Source organism: Sminthopsis crassicaudata, chromosome 3 (assembly GCF_048593235.1).
Source record: "Sminthopsis crassicaudata isolate SCR6 chromosome 3, ASM4859323v1, whole genome shotgun sequence".
Classification (NCBI taxonomy): domain Eukaryota; kingdom Metazoa; phylum Chordata; class Mammalia; order Dasyuromorphia; family Dasyuridae; genus Sminthopsis; species Sminthopsis crassicaudata.
This window is the reverse complement of record NC_133619.1, coordinates 206,621,827-206,637,581: the sequence shown is the minus strand read 5'-3', so window position 1 is coordinate 206,637,581 and position 15,755 is coordinate 206,621,827. Positions and strand designations below refer to the sequence as shown.

The 15,755-nt window shown below is 35.0% G+C and overlaps 1 protein-coding gene across 1 annotated transcript; it reads left to right on the top strand.

Annotated features, from left to right (window-relative positions):
* Positions 1-13,867: 13,867 nt before the first annotated feature.
* LOC141560971 (olfactory receptor 5K1-like) lies at positions 13,868-14,830 on the top strand. The gene has a single exon (XM_074299830.1). It carries the CDS (start codon positions 13,868-13,870, stop codon positions 14,828-14,830), a length of 963 nt encoding a protein of 320 aa, XP_074155931.1.
* Positions 14,831-15,755: the final 925 nt, after the last annotated feature.

Below are 15,755 nucleotides of genomic sequence, written 5' to 3'. Positions count from 1 at the left end.
GAATTGGGCTTACAACTTAAAAGGCTAGAAAAAGACCAAATTATAAACCCCCAACCAAAAATTAAACTTGAAATACAAAAATTAAAAGGAGAAATCAATAATATTGAAAGTAAAAAAACTATTGAATTAATAAATAAAACCAAGAGTTGGTTTTATGAAAAAGCCAATAAAATAGATAAACCTTTGGTAAATTTGATCAAAAAAAAGAAAGAGGAAAATCAAATTGATAGTCTTACAAATGAAAAGGGGGATCTTCCACCAATGAAGAGGAAATTAGAGAAATAATAAGGAGTAACTTTGCTCAACTTTATGCCAATAAATTTGAAAACTTAAGTGAAATGGATAACTGCCTCCAAAAATATAGGCTTCCTAGATTAACAGAGGAGATAAATTGCTTAAATAGTCCTATTTCAGAAAAAGAAATAGAACAAGCTATTAATCAACTCCCCAGGAAAAAATCCCCAGGACCAGATGGATTTACATGTGAATTCTACCAAACATTTAAAGAACAATTAGCCTCAATGTTATATAAATTATTTGAAAAAATAGGGGATGAAGGAGTCCTACCAAACTCCTTTTATGACACAGACATGATACTGATACTTAAACCAGGTAGATCGAAAACTGAGAAAGAAAATTATAGACCAATCTCCTTAATAAAAATTGATGCTAAAATCTTAAATAAGATATTAGCAAAAAGACTTCAGAAAATCATCCCCAGGATAATACACTATGATAAAGTAGGATTGATACCAAGAATACAGGGCTGGTTTAATATTAGGAAAACTATTAGTATAATTGACCATATTAATAATCAAATTAATAAAAACCATATGATCATCTCAATAGATGCAAAAAAAAGCATTTGATAAAATACAACATCCATTCCTACTAAAAACACTTGAGAGTATAGGAATAAATGGACTATTCCTTAAGATAGTCAGGAGCATATATTAAAAACCATCAGTAAGCATCATATCTAATGGGGATAAACTGGTACCTTTCCCAGTAAGATCAGGAGTGAAACAAGATTGCCCACTATCACCATTATTATCCAGTATTGTATTAGAAATGCTAGCCTCGGCAATAAGAGTCAAGAAAGAGATTAAAGTAATAAGAGTAGGTAATGAGGAAATCAAACTGTCACTCTTTGCAGATGATATGATGGTATACTTAGAGAACCCCAGAGATTCTCATGAAAAGTTATTAGAAATAATTCACAACTTTAGCAAAGTTGCTGTATACAAAATAAAACCACATAAATCCTCAGCATTTTTATACATCACCAACAAAATGCAACAGCAAGAGATACAAAGAGAAATTCCATTCAAAACAACTGTCTAGAGTATAAAATATTTGGGAATCCATCTGCCAAAAAAAGTCAGGAATTATATGAGCAAAATTACAAAACACTTGCCACAAAGTAAAGTCAGATTTAAATAACTGGAAAGACATTAAGTTCTCTTCGAAAAGCTGAGCGAATATAATAAAAATGACAATACTCCCTAAACTATTCTATTTATTTAGTGCTATACCAGACTCCCAAGAAACTATTTTAATGACCTAGAAAAAATAACAACAAAATTCATATGGAAGAATAAAAAGTGGAGAATTGCAAGGGAACTAATGGAAAAAAAAAGTCAGATCAAGGTGGTTTAGGTGTACCTGATCTAAAGCTATATTATATAGCAGTCATCAAAACCATTTGGTATTGGCTAAGAAATAGACCAGTAGATCAGTGGAACAGATTAGATACAAAGGACAAAAAAGGGTACATCTATAGCAATCTAGTCTTTGACAAACACAAACTTTAGGGATAAAAATTCATTATTTGAAGAAAACTGTTGGGAAAACCGGAAATTAGTATGGCAGAAATTAGATATGGATCCACACTTAACACCATATACCAAGATAAGATCAAAATGGGTCCATGATTTAGGCATAAAGAATGAGATAGTTGCTGGATAGTTAAGATGATGCAGGGGTAGGGGGTAGAGGATAGAGGCGTGGTGGTGTTCCAGTGTGGTCTGGGTCTGCTGGTCAGAGATTTGGATGGGATGGTCAGCTTAAACGAGTCATTCCCTGGGAGGGAGTACAACCCAGCATCGAGGCACAGTCGGAGCAGAGGGGCCACTGGGGACCTAAAGCAGAAGCAGGGAGCCAGGGTGGGATCTATTGTCATAGAGGGTTCTAAACCTGAGTAGTAGGTGGCAGAAAAGGAGGGACCTCCCTCAAGGTCCCTAAAGGTCATTGTCCATGTGGGCTTTGGGGCATGTGAGTTTCCTGAAGCTTTGGAAAGCAAAGGGAGAAGGAGGAGGAGGACTAAGCAAATCTCATAAAGGAACCACACTCCTGGAGAAACAGCAAAGGAAGGAGAGGCCCTTAGGGGAGGATATACAGACAAATAGGGCAATCACAAACAGTAGTAACAAAGTAAATACAAGGATGAATCTTCCCACAATTTTCCCACCTAATGTCTTTAGGGCAGGGGTTCTCAAACTACTGCCTGTGCCCCGTGCCTCCACTGAAGACATTTATGCTGCCCGCTGGGGTATGGCAAATGGATTGAGGGGTGGAGACAGTGTGAGCTTTTGTTTTTACTATAGTCTGACCCTCCAACAGTCTGAGGGACAGTGAACTGGCTCCCTATTTACAAAGTTTGGGGACCACTGCTTTAGGGGAAATCAAGGACCAGAGCAATGGATCAGTCTCAGTTTCAGGGGTTTTTCACTGATTTCTGCTTTCCATTCAGTGGAGACAACTTTCACTGTGCTGTAGAGAATCCAGGCTGGATCCACTCAATCTTTACAACAGTGGGTGTGGTGAGGATCACAGTATGCAGTCCAAAGGGACCAGATGTAGAAAATTTCCTTATCAGAACTGCATCACCAGGCTGGAATGGATGAGAGCAGGCTCAGTGACAGGGACAGGAAGGGCCTTTCAGAGGAGATGTGAGATACCTTTCTGAGTTTTCTGCAGGGCCTGTAGGAACTTGATAAAAGAAGAGTTAGAAACTCCAGCAATTATGTCTTCCCTGACCAAGAGTAGGCTTGGTGGTAATCTCCCAAACAGAATTTCAAAGGGAGTTAAACCCAGTCTGTTGGGGGTGCATCTACTTCTAAGTAATGCTAATAGCTGCAGTGAGACCCAGGAGCTTTGGGTCTCTAGGACAAGCTTTGTAAGGAATTCCTTAAGTGTTCTATTCATTCTTTTTTTTCTTGCCCAGAGTTCTGCAATCTGTATGCAAGTTTTCAATCAATTTCCAATGCTTTGCTAATGCCTTGTGATATTTTGGCAAGAAAGGCAGGGCCATTATCAGACCCCATGGCTACTGGAAGACCAAAGTGAGGCATTAATTCATTTAATCATTTTGATCACTGCGAGAGCCATTTCATTTTATATGGGGAAGGATTCTGTCCACCCTGAGAAGGTATCTACAAAAACTAACAGGTATTTGTACCCAGCTGTTGATGGCTGTATCTCAGTATAAACTACCTCCCATTTCTCCCCTGCTATATGTCCTTTAAGCCTGATTCCCACACATGGGCCTCTTTAATTCTTTTTATATTTACTCTAGCAAAAGTGTTATATCTCTGAATATAATTTCTGATCAATTGGCTAACATCCTTTATGTTAGCTAACATCTATCTACTCAATAACTGATGCATTTTCTTTTCACCCAGATGAGTGAAATCATTCAAGTCCTTCACCAGCATTCTGCTTAATGCTTGTGGAATTGAAAATTTTGTCCTCTATATACCACCAAGGTCCCTTGTAAGGTCATCTGTCTGACTTTCTCCTCCAGGGCCATCTGGATCAAATAGCTAGATATAGATCAAGATGATTGGAGATGGCCCTGAATGCCAGTAGATCTTGGCTTTTTAAAAGAAGGTCTTTAACAATTCTTAACTTGACTGAGCCATCCCCATTCAATGATTAAGGTTAGGTAGCAACTGAGACAAAGACTTCTGTCGCCTAGTCCAAAAAAAAAAAAAAAAAAAAAAAAAAAAAAAAAAAAAAAGAATAAATCTGGGAAGGGAAGGTCTCTCTTGGTTTCTGACCAAAACAGAAGTGATAGCTTTTTACCTTCACTTTGAGTCAATAGGACCCAAACAATGATCAATTGGAGCTTTCATTGGTGACCAAGAGAATCAAAGCGATTTAGGTTTGAGGCATAATTCTTAAGAAATCTAGCCAGTAAACCCTAAGATATTTTGGTAGTGTTTAAGTATCAAAAAAAAAAATTTTAAAGGAAGGAAGTGATGATGATTGAATGAATGAGATCCTTTCTTCTTGGAGACACAGGTTCAGAAGCAAAAGAATTCACTAACCCAGAGGCTGTGACTAAAATACGTTTTATTTTACACTAAGAGGCTCTCCTTTAGCAAGCCAATTTTCTCAATGAAGAAAATCTGTAAAGAATGGTTGTCGAAAGACCTATTTTATGGGTAAGTCTGGGGGAGTTTTGATAATCAGACCAGGATTTTGCAATTGAATGTGAAATCTTTTCTTAGGATGTGACTTCCTAAAAGACCAATAGGAGTTTGATTTGCCCTTGAATGGTACTGCCTATATTAGTCAGAGAGGATGTGAGACTATTTGGAGCCTGAGTTTTTGCAAATTTTACAGAGTTCACTTACCAGAAGAAAGGAAGTGCTAGACTCCTTTAACCAAATTAACTAATCAGAGACATCTTTAGATACAAAAAAAAAAAAAAAAGCATTTATTTAGTCCCTGCAGGGAGAGGCCCAAGCACACCCAAGAGGCATCTCAGCTCCCAGTATGTGCTTGATCTGGCAAGCCAAAAATAGTAAAGCTGATTTAATAGCAAAAGACCCAAGTCTTTTCATTGGATGGATTAAAAAGGAAGTAACCATTATTGACCAATAATCACCAATATAGTCTGCTTCCTGTGGGTCATGTCACTTCTTGTCACTTCTTGAAACTGGAACGTAGAGTCTGATATTTCTTGCCTTAGGTCTTGAAATCATATGACTTTCTGCAACCTGAGCCTAAGGCCTGATCGTCCAGCTCTGCAGACTCCTGGGAATAGGGATCATGTGACTTAGCCTTAGTCTGACCTACTCTAGGGAGAGGCCCAAGCACACCAGCTGAGCAGACTCAAAGCCTCTTGGCTCCCATCTATCAACATTGTACCTGGCCTGGCTAGCCCAAAATTTATTGGTTAAATAACAAAAGACTTGGGTTTATTGGATGGACTAAAAAGGAAGTAACCATTGACCAATGGTCATCAATGCTATCTACTTCCTGTGGGTCACATAATTTCCTGAAACTTAAGCCTAGGGTCTGACCCACTCCATCTTTTTTGAGAAATCCTCACTTGGTCCCATTCAGAACAAAACGGCAACCTCTGTGAGTAGAGTTGTCCCAGGGGGACCTAATTGAAACTGTTGGTTGGAATACAAATCCAAAAGCAGAAACAAACTCTGTCCTCAAGGAGCTTAAATTTTAATGAGGGAAAAAGAGGAGTGGTGGTCTTAGAGAGGCACTTTGATCTACAGAGTTCCTAGGGTGAGTGGGGTGAGAAAAGTAAATTAACACATTCCATCCTGAAGAATTTATTTGATCATTATCAAATGATCAAAGTTCATGGATCCAGAACTGGAGATAGGATAAGGTAGTTGTGCCACAATGAGGTGGCTTGGTAAGTTGTAAAAGAAGTAGCTGATAAGAAAATAGCTGAGACTTTCCTGAAATACAGTCACAGGTCAAAGAAATTGGGTCCTAGGACAAGAGTTTCTTCAGGGCAGGGTCTTTAGTAAAGGCTGCAAGGTAGTTGATGAATAGGAGGAGGTACAAGAAATATTAAGGAAATGGCCATTCTTAAGTTGTTCCAAGAATATAACCTTTCTTGATTCTTCATTTTCATTCATGCAACAAATTTAATTAGTTGCTAAGTCTTGCCATTTCTATCACTGCAGAATTTCTTATAGCTGATCATCATGGCCAGAGAGAGAGATGGGGAGCCAGGAAGTGAAAGACCATCCCTTCATGAGCAATTCCCTTTCATAGCCCAGATTTTTCCGTTGATCAAGAGCTTTGCTAACTCTACCTTTATTTTTCAAACAGCAATCTTGTAAGGATCACCTGAAGATGTGGACAATTATTATTCATCCAATGAAATTGTGTAAAGGGCTGAAACTATGAAAAAGTGTACTTGAATCAAACAACAGAGCACTTAAGGCTAATTACCTATTTGATATGAGACAATGACTATTAGCATATGTTTGGATAAATGACTCTTCTCACAGTTGATGCTGGCTCAATGGTGTGAAGAGGCAAGGATTAGAAGGTGGGGTGAGACAGGCCAGCGTCACTAGGCAGCAGGAAGAGGAGGACAAAGGTGGAGATTCTGGACTCCAGAATCAAGAAGAGATCTTTGGCAAAACTCCTGGCAGTTTGCCTACTTTTTTCACTTCTCCTCTTAAAAGATCCCTTTAGGTCTTTAGTAAAGTACTAAAGTACTAAAGTTAAGTAGTAAAGTAGTAAAGGACTCTTACTTATCCTGACTCTGACTGATCCTAAGGCCTCTAGGGAGCTAGTTTAGACTTAACAAAATTGTCCCATTCTTAGTCACTAAAGGAACTTAATTGCACTTCCCCCCAAATTTTTTTTTTACATTTTTATATTTTTACAATTAGTTTAACATCTCCTTATCCAACCCTTTCCTGTGATTTGGTGCTGGGATTTTAAGGATCAATTCCTTCATAAATTTAAATAAATAGAAAATTTCTGAAAAGGACTATGCCTAAGTGCACTATAAGGGGCAAATCAATTCTATATGAGCCTCCACAGCTGTGAACATCTGAAGGAGTTGCAAAGCAGCCTTTTCTGATATAGGTGTTGCTTGTGGCCTGGGAAAATAAATTGGAGGCCGAGGGAAGAGGAGACAGGTCAGACAATGCAACGGCCTCTCAGTCTCCTTGAATCACCATCATCCTCTCACAAGAAGAGAAGAAAAGATTTTCCAGAGGTAAAGAAAAGTTACATATTGTGCTCCCAATAAAAGAGGTCTAAATATTCAAAGCACAATGTAAAATTATTCCCTTATTCAAGGAATTTAGCAACAGATAGATACACAATAGGGAAACTAGGACAGTTGATAGGAGATAGCAAATAGCAGCAATGGACAACATATCTGAGGATTCTATCTGTCTCTTACACCTTACGGTAACCTTCAGAGAAAGAACAACCTCAGGGTTAATGTTTATTATGTAGGCTCATTCTACTGCTTTTTAAGAGCTTTTTTTTTTTTTTTCCAAATAGGCTAGGAAAAAGGATTTTGTGAGATAAGGTCTTTTCTTTTATTTTTTTTATTAATTTTATAATTTTTTTGACAGTACATATGCATGGGTAATTTTTTTTACATTATCACTTGTACTCACTTCTTTTCCGAATTTTCCCCTTCCTCCCTCTACCCCCTCCCCTAGATGACAGGCAATCCCATACATAATAAATGTGTTACAGTATATCCTAGGTACAATATATATGTGCAGAACCGAATTTTATTGTTGTTGTTGTTGCAAAGGAAGAATTGGATTCGGAAGGTAAAAATAATCTGGGGAGAAAAACAAAAAATGCTAACAGTTTACACTCATCTCAGATCCTAGTTCATGTAAGTCTCTCCAAGCCTCTCTGTATTCCTCCTACTGGTAATTTCTTAGTAATAATATTCATATACCATAATTTACCCAACCATTCTCCAATTGATGGGCATCCATTCATTTTCTAGTTTCTAGCCACTACAAAAAGGGCTGCCACAAACATTTTGGCACATACAGGTCCCTTTCCCTTCTTTAGTATTTCTTTAGTATTTCTAAGCCCAATAGTAAGTAGCACTGCTGGATCAAAGGGTATGCACAGTTTGATACCTTTTTGGGCATAGTTCCAAATTGCTCTCCAGAATGGTTGGATTCTTTCACAATTCCACCAACAATGCATCTTGTGTCCCTGTTTTCCCACATCCCCTCCAACATTCCGCATTATCCTTCCCTGTCATTCTAGCCAATCTGACAGGTGTGTAGTGGTATCTCAGAGTTGTCTTAATTTGAATTTCTCTGATCAATAGTGATTTGGAACATATGAGTGGAAATAGTTTCAATTTCATCATCTGAAAATTGTCTGTTCATATTCTTTGACCATTTATCAACTGCAGAATGGCTTGATTTCTTATAAATTAGAATCCATTCTCTATATATTTTGGAAATGAGGCCTTTATCAGAACCTTTAACTATAAAAATTTTTGAGAGAAAGTCTTTTCATTAAAGAGGAATAAAAATTTGAATTTCTTGAACTGCTTTCCCTATGTACTTTTGTGTCCTCATATGTTTTGTATACCCCACCAATGAAAACTTTTGTGCTAAATCACACTTTGAATTTCTTGAAATCTTAGGCAAAAGAACATTCATTTGAATCTCTGTATTATTCTAAATACATCATTCACCTTTTACTATTTATGAGTCATCATCAGTCCTTCATATTAGTGGAAGTTCAGAGGAACAAGATTTTCAAAGTAATCAGATATCCAATAAGATATCCAAGACTTCTAATTGAAATGAAATTTTTAAAAAAAAGATCAATTAGTTCTTCAGAACTCTGATCCCACTTATGTTTTTTTAAGACTAGATCTGTCTTGCTCAGGATAGAAGTAAAATGGCCACTCACAGGCCTGACTCTACTTCTAATCTTCCAGAAAGCTTTTAGCTGCACTATTTCTAATCTGGACTGGTTCACCTCTCCTTATGCAGATTGGTGGCCTCCTGTTGCCAAAGGCTCATTGTATTAGTGCTAGACTTAAGTCTTTAATTTACCCCTACTGCTGCTCAGAACTCTAAACTTAAGCTATTCATCAAAATTAGGCTTCCTGGTAATGAGATATTATAGGCATATGTCACCATGCATAGTTCTATGATCCATTTTTATAAGAATAATATTAAACTATTGGAAAGGCTGTTCAAATATTGAAATGAATATTTTCTTCAAGAAACCATGTAATATGTTCAGATCTTCTTAGCTCCAAAGTCTAGCTACCTGGTACCTATGCTACCATATTCCCTATGTTATGAAGGCTGTCACTTAGAGACAGAGAAAGAGAGAAAGACAGAGACAGAGAATCGAGAGGTACATGCTGTTTTTAGAAGAAAAGGCATATCAATTACAGACCAAAAAGATAATAATAAAGTAAGAAGACAATGGTTATGTGGACATTTATTTCTTGCACTTCACATTTCATGATTAAAATGGGAAAGATAAAAAGTATAAAGTTAGATAAAATTTACTACATATCTTTAAACAGGATTTGGTCATGGATATTTGTCTTAATTCCACGATCTCAAAAGTTATATTTAATTAATCTTTACTTGCTTTATATATAATGTTTTGAAGACCAAATTTCCCAAGCATATGCATATATGTAAACACATACATTACATGTGTAAATATATGTATGCATGAAAATATATTATGTAAGTCTATTTATGCAAATAAATGCATAAGTGTAAATATATACATTAATAAAATACATACAAGTACTTATATTCTTTATAGAAATACTCTAATGTAAATACCAAGGAAATTTTCCTTAATAATAACTTTTTTTCCTGATGCTATAATCATTGTTACTGACCTCCTATTAGACATAAAAAGGGTCTCCTAATATTTTCATATTTTAAATCACTTTAATACCAGAGGACACAGGCAAAAAACTCACTTCTTCAAACCCCTTCAAAGTTAATGAAATGTAGGTGAAATAAGAAATTTCTTATTTTTATGTTAAGCAACAGCATTTGACTACATCTATTCCTCCAAGTTTCCTTAGCTTAGTCCTTTAGTTAGTTTTCTGGATTTTTAAAAATTCTAACATGAGAAGCTTTGCTATATGTATTTTTCTTGTGTAATTGAACCAATCAATGTGAATGGACTATTAATTTATTGAGAAATGTCCTAGTAAGGGAACAAAATGCCTTGTCCAAGCACTGAGCAATGAATAAAAACACTCCCTATTTTAAAACACTGATATTTTATGCCATTAATCTAATAGTTTCATATATTTTGTTTATTTTTTGAGGCTGGGGTTAAGTGACTTGCCCAGGGTCACACAGCTAGGAAGTGTCAAGTGTCTGAGATCATATTTGAACTCCCGTCCTCCCGAATTCAAGGCTGGTGCTCTATCCACTGCGCCACCTAGCTGCCCCCTAATAATTTCATAAATTATTGAAATTTCTGATCTCCCTTGTCTCTCTCTACTCCAGTCCATCTTCCAGTCACTTATGAAATTAAACTTCCCAAATCGCAGATCTGACTCACCCTTGTCTCTCTGTTTCTTTCTCTGTCGCTGTCTGTCTTTTTCTCATTTGTCTTTTTGAATATACACATATGTATATAATTACAAATGCATATACATATTTTTATTTGTACAACTACATATAAAAAACATATAAAGCATATACATATATACAAGTATTTATAAAAACACCTCTTTCTGTGTGTATATATAAAACCCATACTTAAAAAACAACAACAACAAAAAAACACTTATTGAGTGCTTACTATATGCCAGAAACTTGTGCTAAACACATGTATTATGCTTTGGAACTTTCTCTTGAAACAATAGATCCCTTAACCTATTTCAGAAACATTGTTTCTGAGTCTAGATGGTTCTGAATTCATCAAATATTTCATCTTTTTATTCATTATGATTCTGAATCATTAGAAATATAGTACTTATATATCACTTGCTTGATGACTCATCATGGTCTTTGAAATTAGTGTAAGCAGTAGACCAAAACTTAAAAGAAATCTTAAGATTATTTCAGATGAAAAAATTTTTCCATGTGCTAGTTTTAGACTTCCATTGTTGTTCATTATAAGAAACATGTTTAAATGCCGGGGGCTAAAATCAGGATTAAAAACCTTTTAAGACACTATAAATTGAGGTTTTATTAAGCCAGCTACAAGTGAAGCTATATGATGTAAGCAATAGGATGTAGCAAACCTAGGTCTGAATTCCACCTCAGGAATTTATCATTGGAGAATTTCTGAGAAAGATAATTACAGCTTCAGAATCTCAAATTTCTCATCCATTAAATGGGTATAATAAGTTTACTATTTATATCACACAGTTGTGAGAAAAAGCTTTATAAACCTTCAAAGGCTATACACACAATTTATCTATGATGATGATCATCAAAAGGAAAATTCAAGATCCTCTGTTAAGGAATCAAAACATATAAACAGAAAATAGAATGAAAATAGAATGCACATTTTATCCCCATTGCAATTTCCAATAAGATTAAAGAAGATTAAAAAGTTAGTGAACTAATATTTATTATGTACTAGTCACAATGCTAGGGATGCCAAGAAAAAGAAAAAGGCAAAAAAAAAAAAAATTCCAAGACTAAACTGAAATAAACAACATAGCCTTTTAGTAATGGCCATTTACACTAATCCCAGTACCTCAAAGGCGATATTTAATTAATCCCCACTTGGTTCATCTGTAATGTTTTAGAGATTGGCTCTCTCAATTTACCATACCCTATAGAAATACCCTAATGTCAACTCCAAGGAAATCCCTTTTGAATTGTTAAGAAAATTATAATTTGCTTCTGATAATAACAGAATTAATGTCACTGACATATTGGCAGATGTACTCAGAGTCTCCTGAATTCTTATCCTTTATATCCTCAAAGTTTCAGAGCCCATAGTTTATTTCTATATACTCTGGGTGCCAAGAACTAACAATCAAGCAAACTGCTAACTACTACAAAATCTTCTTCAAGAAAATTTAGGTGAGAGAAAGCTTTATTTATTTTTGCTAAAATGCCAATATGCCATTTGTTTCTTTTAAATCTTTAAGTTTTTCACAGTTTAAAAAAATTGGGGATTTTCCCAAAATCAAAATTTTTCCATTTGGATTATAGCACTACATACAGAATTCTTATGCAGCTTGACCAGTTCTGATAATCAGTGGCATATTCACTTGACAAAGCATACTGATAAGGCCGCAACATTATTTCCTATGGGAGTGACCACAAAACACATATATTAATCATTTTTTATTTGTCTGAATGTTGAGGGCTCTGATAGGTTTTATGGCTGCTTTTATGCTAAAAAAAAAACAATTTAATATTGACTTTCAACCCAATTAAAAATTAATAATGCCTTACAGCTGCATATCTTATATCTTTAGCAGGCATCCTCTAATATGAAGTAGTAGTGATATTTCCAGTTTTTTTTTCAAAATTGTGATAGTATTTTGAGGATAGTTCTTTGTTTTTATATTTAGATATAAGAGAACTAAAACCATGACTCTAAAGCAGTTTCTATTTAATTCCAGGAATGAATTGCAAGAAAATAACACATTGCTACCTAAGTGAGCAAAGAGGGAAGATAAGTTTTAGAAAGGATATATGTAGGTAGTGCATGTAATGAAAACTTATCCTATTCATACTTGATTCTATAGAAGCTTACTTAAAGATAAACACAGGCTAGTACATACTGAATCCAAAAATTCTAAAAGAACATAATAAGAAAAGCAAAAAGTTATCTTAGGCAATTAATATCACTGATCTCAAAGAAAGACCTAATACAACCAAGTAAAGATTTTGAGAACAATTATCATGATCAAAGAAATAGAAAAACTTCCACATGACAATATACTGAAGGATTAGACTGTAAAAAAATGACATCTGAAATAACTTTTGGGGGACTGAAAATGCTGTATAGACCTCTCAATAATAAAGTTCCCTTTATCAATGCAGATTGATTTCTGTTACACAACTTACAGTCTTAGAGAGTTTGAGATTTGAGAGATCAAATGATTTTCTCAGTGACATACAATTAATAGGGGTCTACTTGAAGACTCCAATAATAGGTTCATTAGAATATATAATGTATCTGGTAGATAAAAAAAATTATATTAAACTTGAATATCATGAATAGTATATGAACATGGTTTTTTTCCCTCCACTGGAAAATGAGATGTTTTGAAACAAACTATGGTTTCATAAATTGATGAAGAAGAGTATTTTGCATATATAATATTAAATGAATTAATAATGATTATTGCATGACAAGTACTGTGCTAAACTCTAGGAATTCAACAAAGATGGTCTCTGACTGACCTTAAAGAACACACATTTTAATAGCATATTAGCTATTGCATATAGCTAATGGGGATATAGCATATGAAAGAGAAAGATTGCCAAAGAGGGGCACTTAAATCTGGAAAGCTACTGAGATGTTTAGTTGGGCTCTAAGGGAATAGTTTGACACCCCATTTAGAAATAATGTCAGAGTTGATTTTTGTCTTGGTTCTTGCTTATTAAACTGTAATGGTTATAAAAAGAAGTTATCTGGAAAGACCTAGAAAATGTGGGCAGAAAGAAAGAAGTGAAATGAAGCCTGAAGTTTTACTGAAATAGTATTCTTGGAGAAACAGTTGCCAATCAGAAAAGTGGAAACCCAGGACAAAAGTTCTTCAATGGTAAGTCTTTAGTGTCAGTGGTCAGATGATTTTTCTCCTAAATGGCTTATTATTAGATGAACTGACATTTCAGGGAGAATAATCCTCCCTTAGAACTCACCTGCTTAGATTTTAAGTTGTTACTTGTCCTTCATTCTTGAAAAGGACCATGACATCAGGAAGATGATGCCATGACTTGCAAGTGAATTGGATTTAAATGAGAGTCAGCTGTGCAAAGTCATAAGCCTCACTGTCACCTCCAAATTTTAGGAGACAATACACAAGGGGAAAGGAGGTGCCTTTTGGCCAAAGAAGTAAGGAAGGGCACTGTGAGGTTACATTCTTATGTATCCACAATTCTTGTTTTCAACAGAAAAGCTGAAGATGGATGAGGAAAATAACACCTTAACAACCGACTTTATCCTTATTGGATTTACAAATTATCCAGAGATGAAGGTCATGTTATTTGTGATATTCCTTATAATATATTTGATAACCATTGTTGGGAACCTTGGACTGGTGATATTAATTTCAAGTGAACGTCAGCTTCATACACCTATGTATTTCTTTCTTGGTAACTTGGCTCTTTTGGATGCTTGCTGTGGCTGTGCTGTAACTCCTAATATGTTGGTGAACCTCTTTTCTAAGAATAGGAAGATTTCCATCTATGAATGCATGACACAATTTTATTTTCTTTGTGTGGTTGAAACTTCAGACTGTTTTCTCCTAGCAGCCATGGCATATGACCGCTATGTGGCCATCTGTAACCCACTGCATTATCCTATCATAATGTCAAAGAAGTTTTGCATTCAGATGCTCATTGTGTCATACTTAGGTGGTAATCTGACTTCTGCAGTTCATGTAGGTTTTGTATTCAGGTTAATTTTCTGTAGGTCTCATCAAATAAATCATTTTTTTTGTGATGTAATTCCATTGTTCAGACTGTCCTGTGTTGATCCTTACATTAATGAACTGATGATGTATATATTTTCAGGTTCAATTCTAGTATTTACAATAGTCATTATCTTAGTTTCTTATCTTTACATCCTTTTTACTATCTTGGGAATGAAATCCAAGCATGGGTGGGGCAAAGCTTTTTCTACTTGTGCATCCCATTTTGTGTCTGTTTCGATATTTTATGGTTCTCTTCTTTTCATGTACATTAGACCAGGTTCTGTTAATGAAGGAGATAAGAACATGCCAGTTGCTATTTTTTATACAATAGTCATTCCCTTTTTAAACCCTTTTATTTATAGCCTGAGGAACAAGGAAGTACTCAGTGTCCTGAAAAAGACTCTGAAGAAAAAAATATCTCAGGATATTGGAAACAAAATTTTTTCTCTGTGACTTATTGATTCAAGTATAATAAAACTATTCCAAAGAAATGACACAGAGAAAAAAAAATCTACATTTTTATATGGTAGTATTAAATAACATAAGCCTAAGAAGAATTGAGTCAACTATGTGTAAAAGAAGAAATAAGTTCAATAATATTTATTTTATTCTAAAACTAAATTCTATCCAGCAGGGAAGCCTTTAGTAGTTCTAATATGCCAGTCTCATGTAAGCATTTGGAATGGAGAGACAAAAGTTAAACAACTGTATATTAGAATGCAAATTCTAATAGGTTGGAGATAATTTGTAGATTATAGAGACATCTACAAAGTATTCACAAGGTAACCTTGAAAAAATGACCAATTGGAGAAGATGAAAAAAGGCCCCTTGTAGAAGATGGCCCTTGTCCTAATTGTGAATGAAAATAGGGATTTGTTTAAAATAAATCAAAGCTTCATTCAGATATCCATCATGGACTACTCAAGGAAATGGACCATATCTGTGAGTTGGTGACTTCCAAATTCAAGAACCTAAGACCAGATCTGAACAACAACTATATAACAAAGAGGTATGTGCAAAAAAGACTCAATAAAGATATGGAACCATACATCTAAAGTATTCGGATTAAATACAAACTGATAAATTTAGTCATATTCAGTTGCCTCAGGGCTAAGGTTATCTGCTTAGAAAGAGAATCTCTGCAATTAAATTTGTTTCTGAACTCTCTTGAGAGTTTCTTAAGTAATTGTTTTTGAAATTTTATTTTTATTTTTTTTCAGGTAGTAAGCTTTTAAAAAATTTTTTTATTATATCTTTTTATTTACAAAACATATGCATGGGTAATTTTTAATATTGACCCTTACAAAACCTTTTGTTCCAAATTTCCCCTCTTTCCTCCACTCCCTCTCCTAGATGGCAAGTAGTAAAATACAAGTTA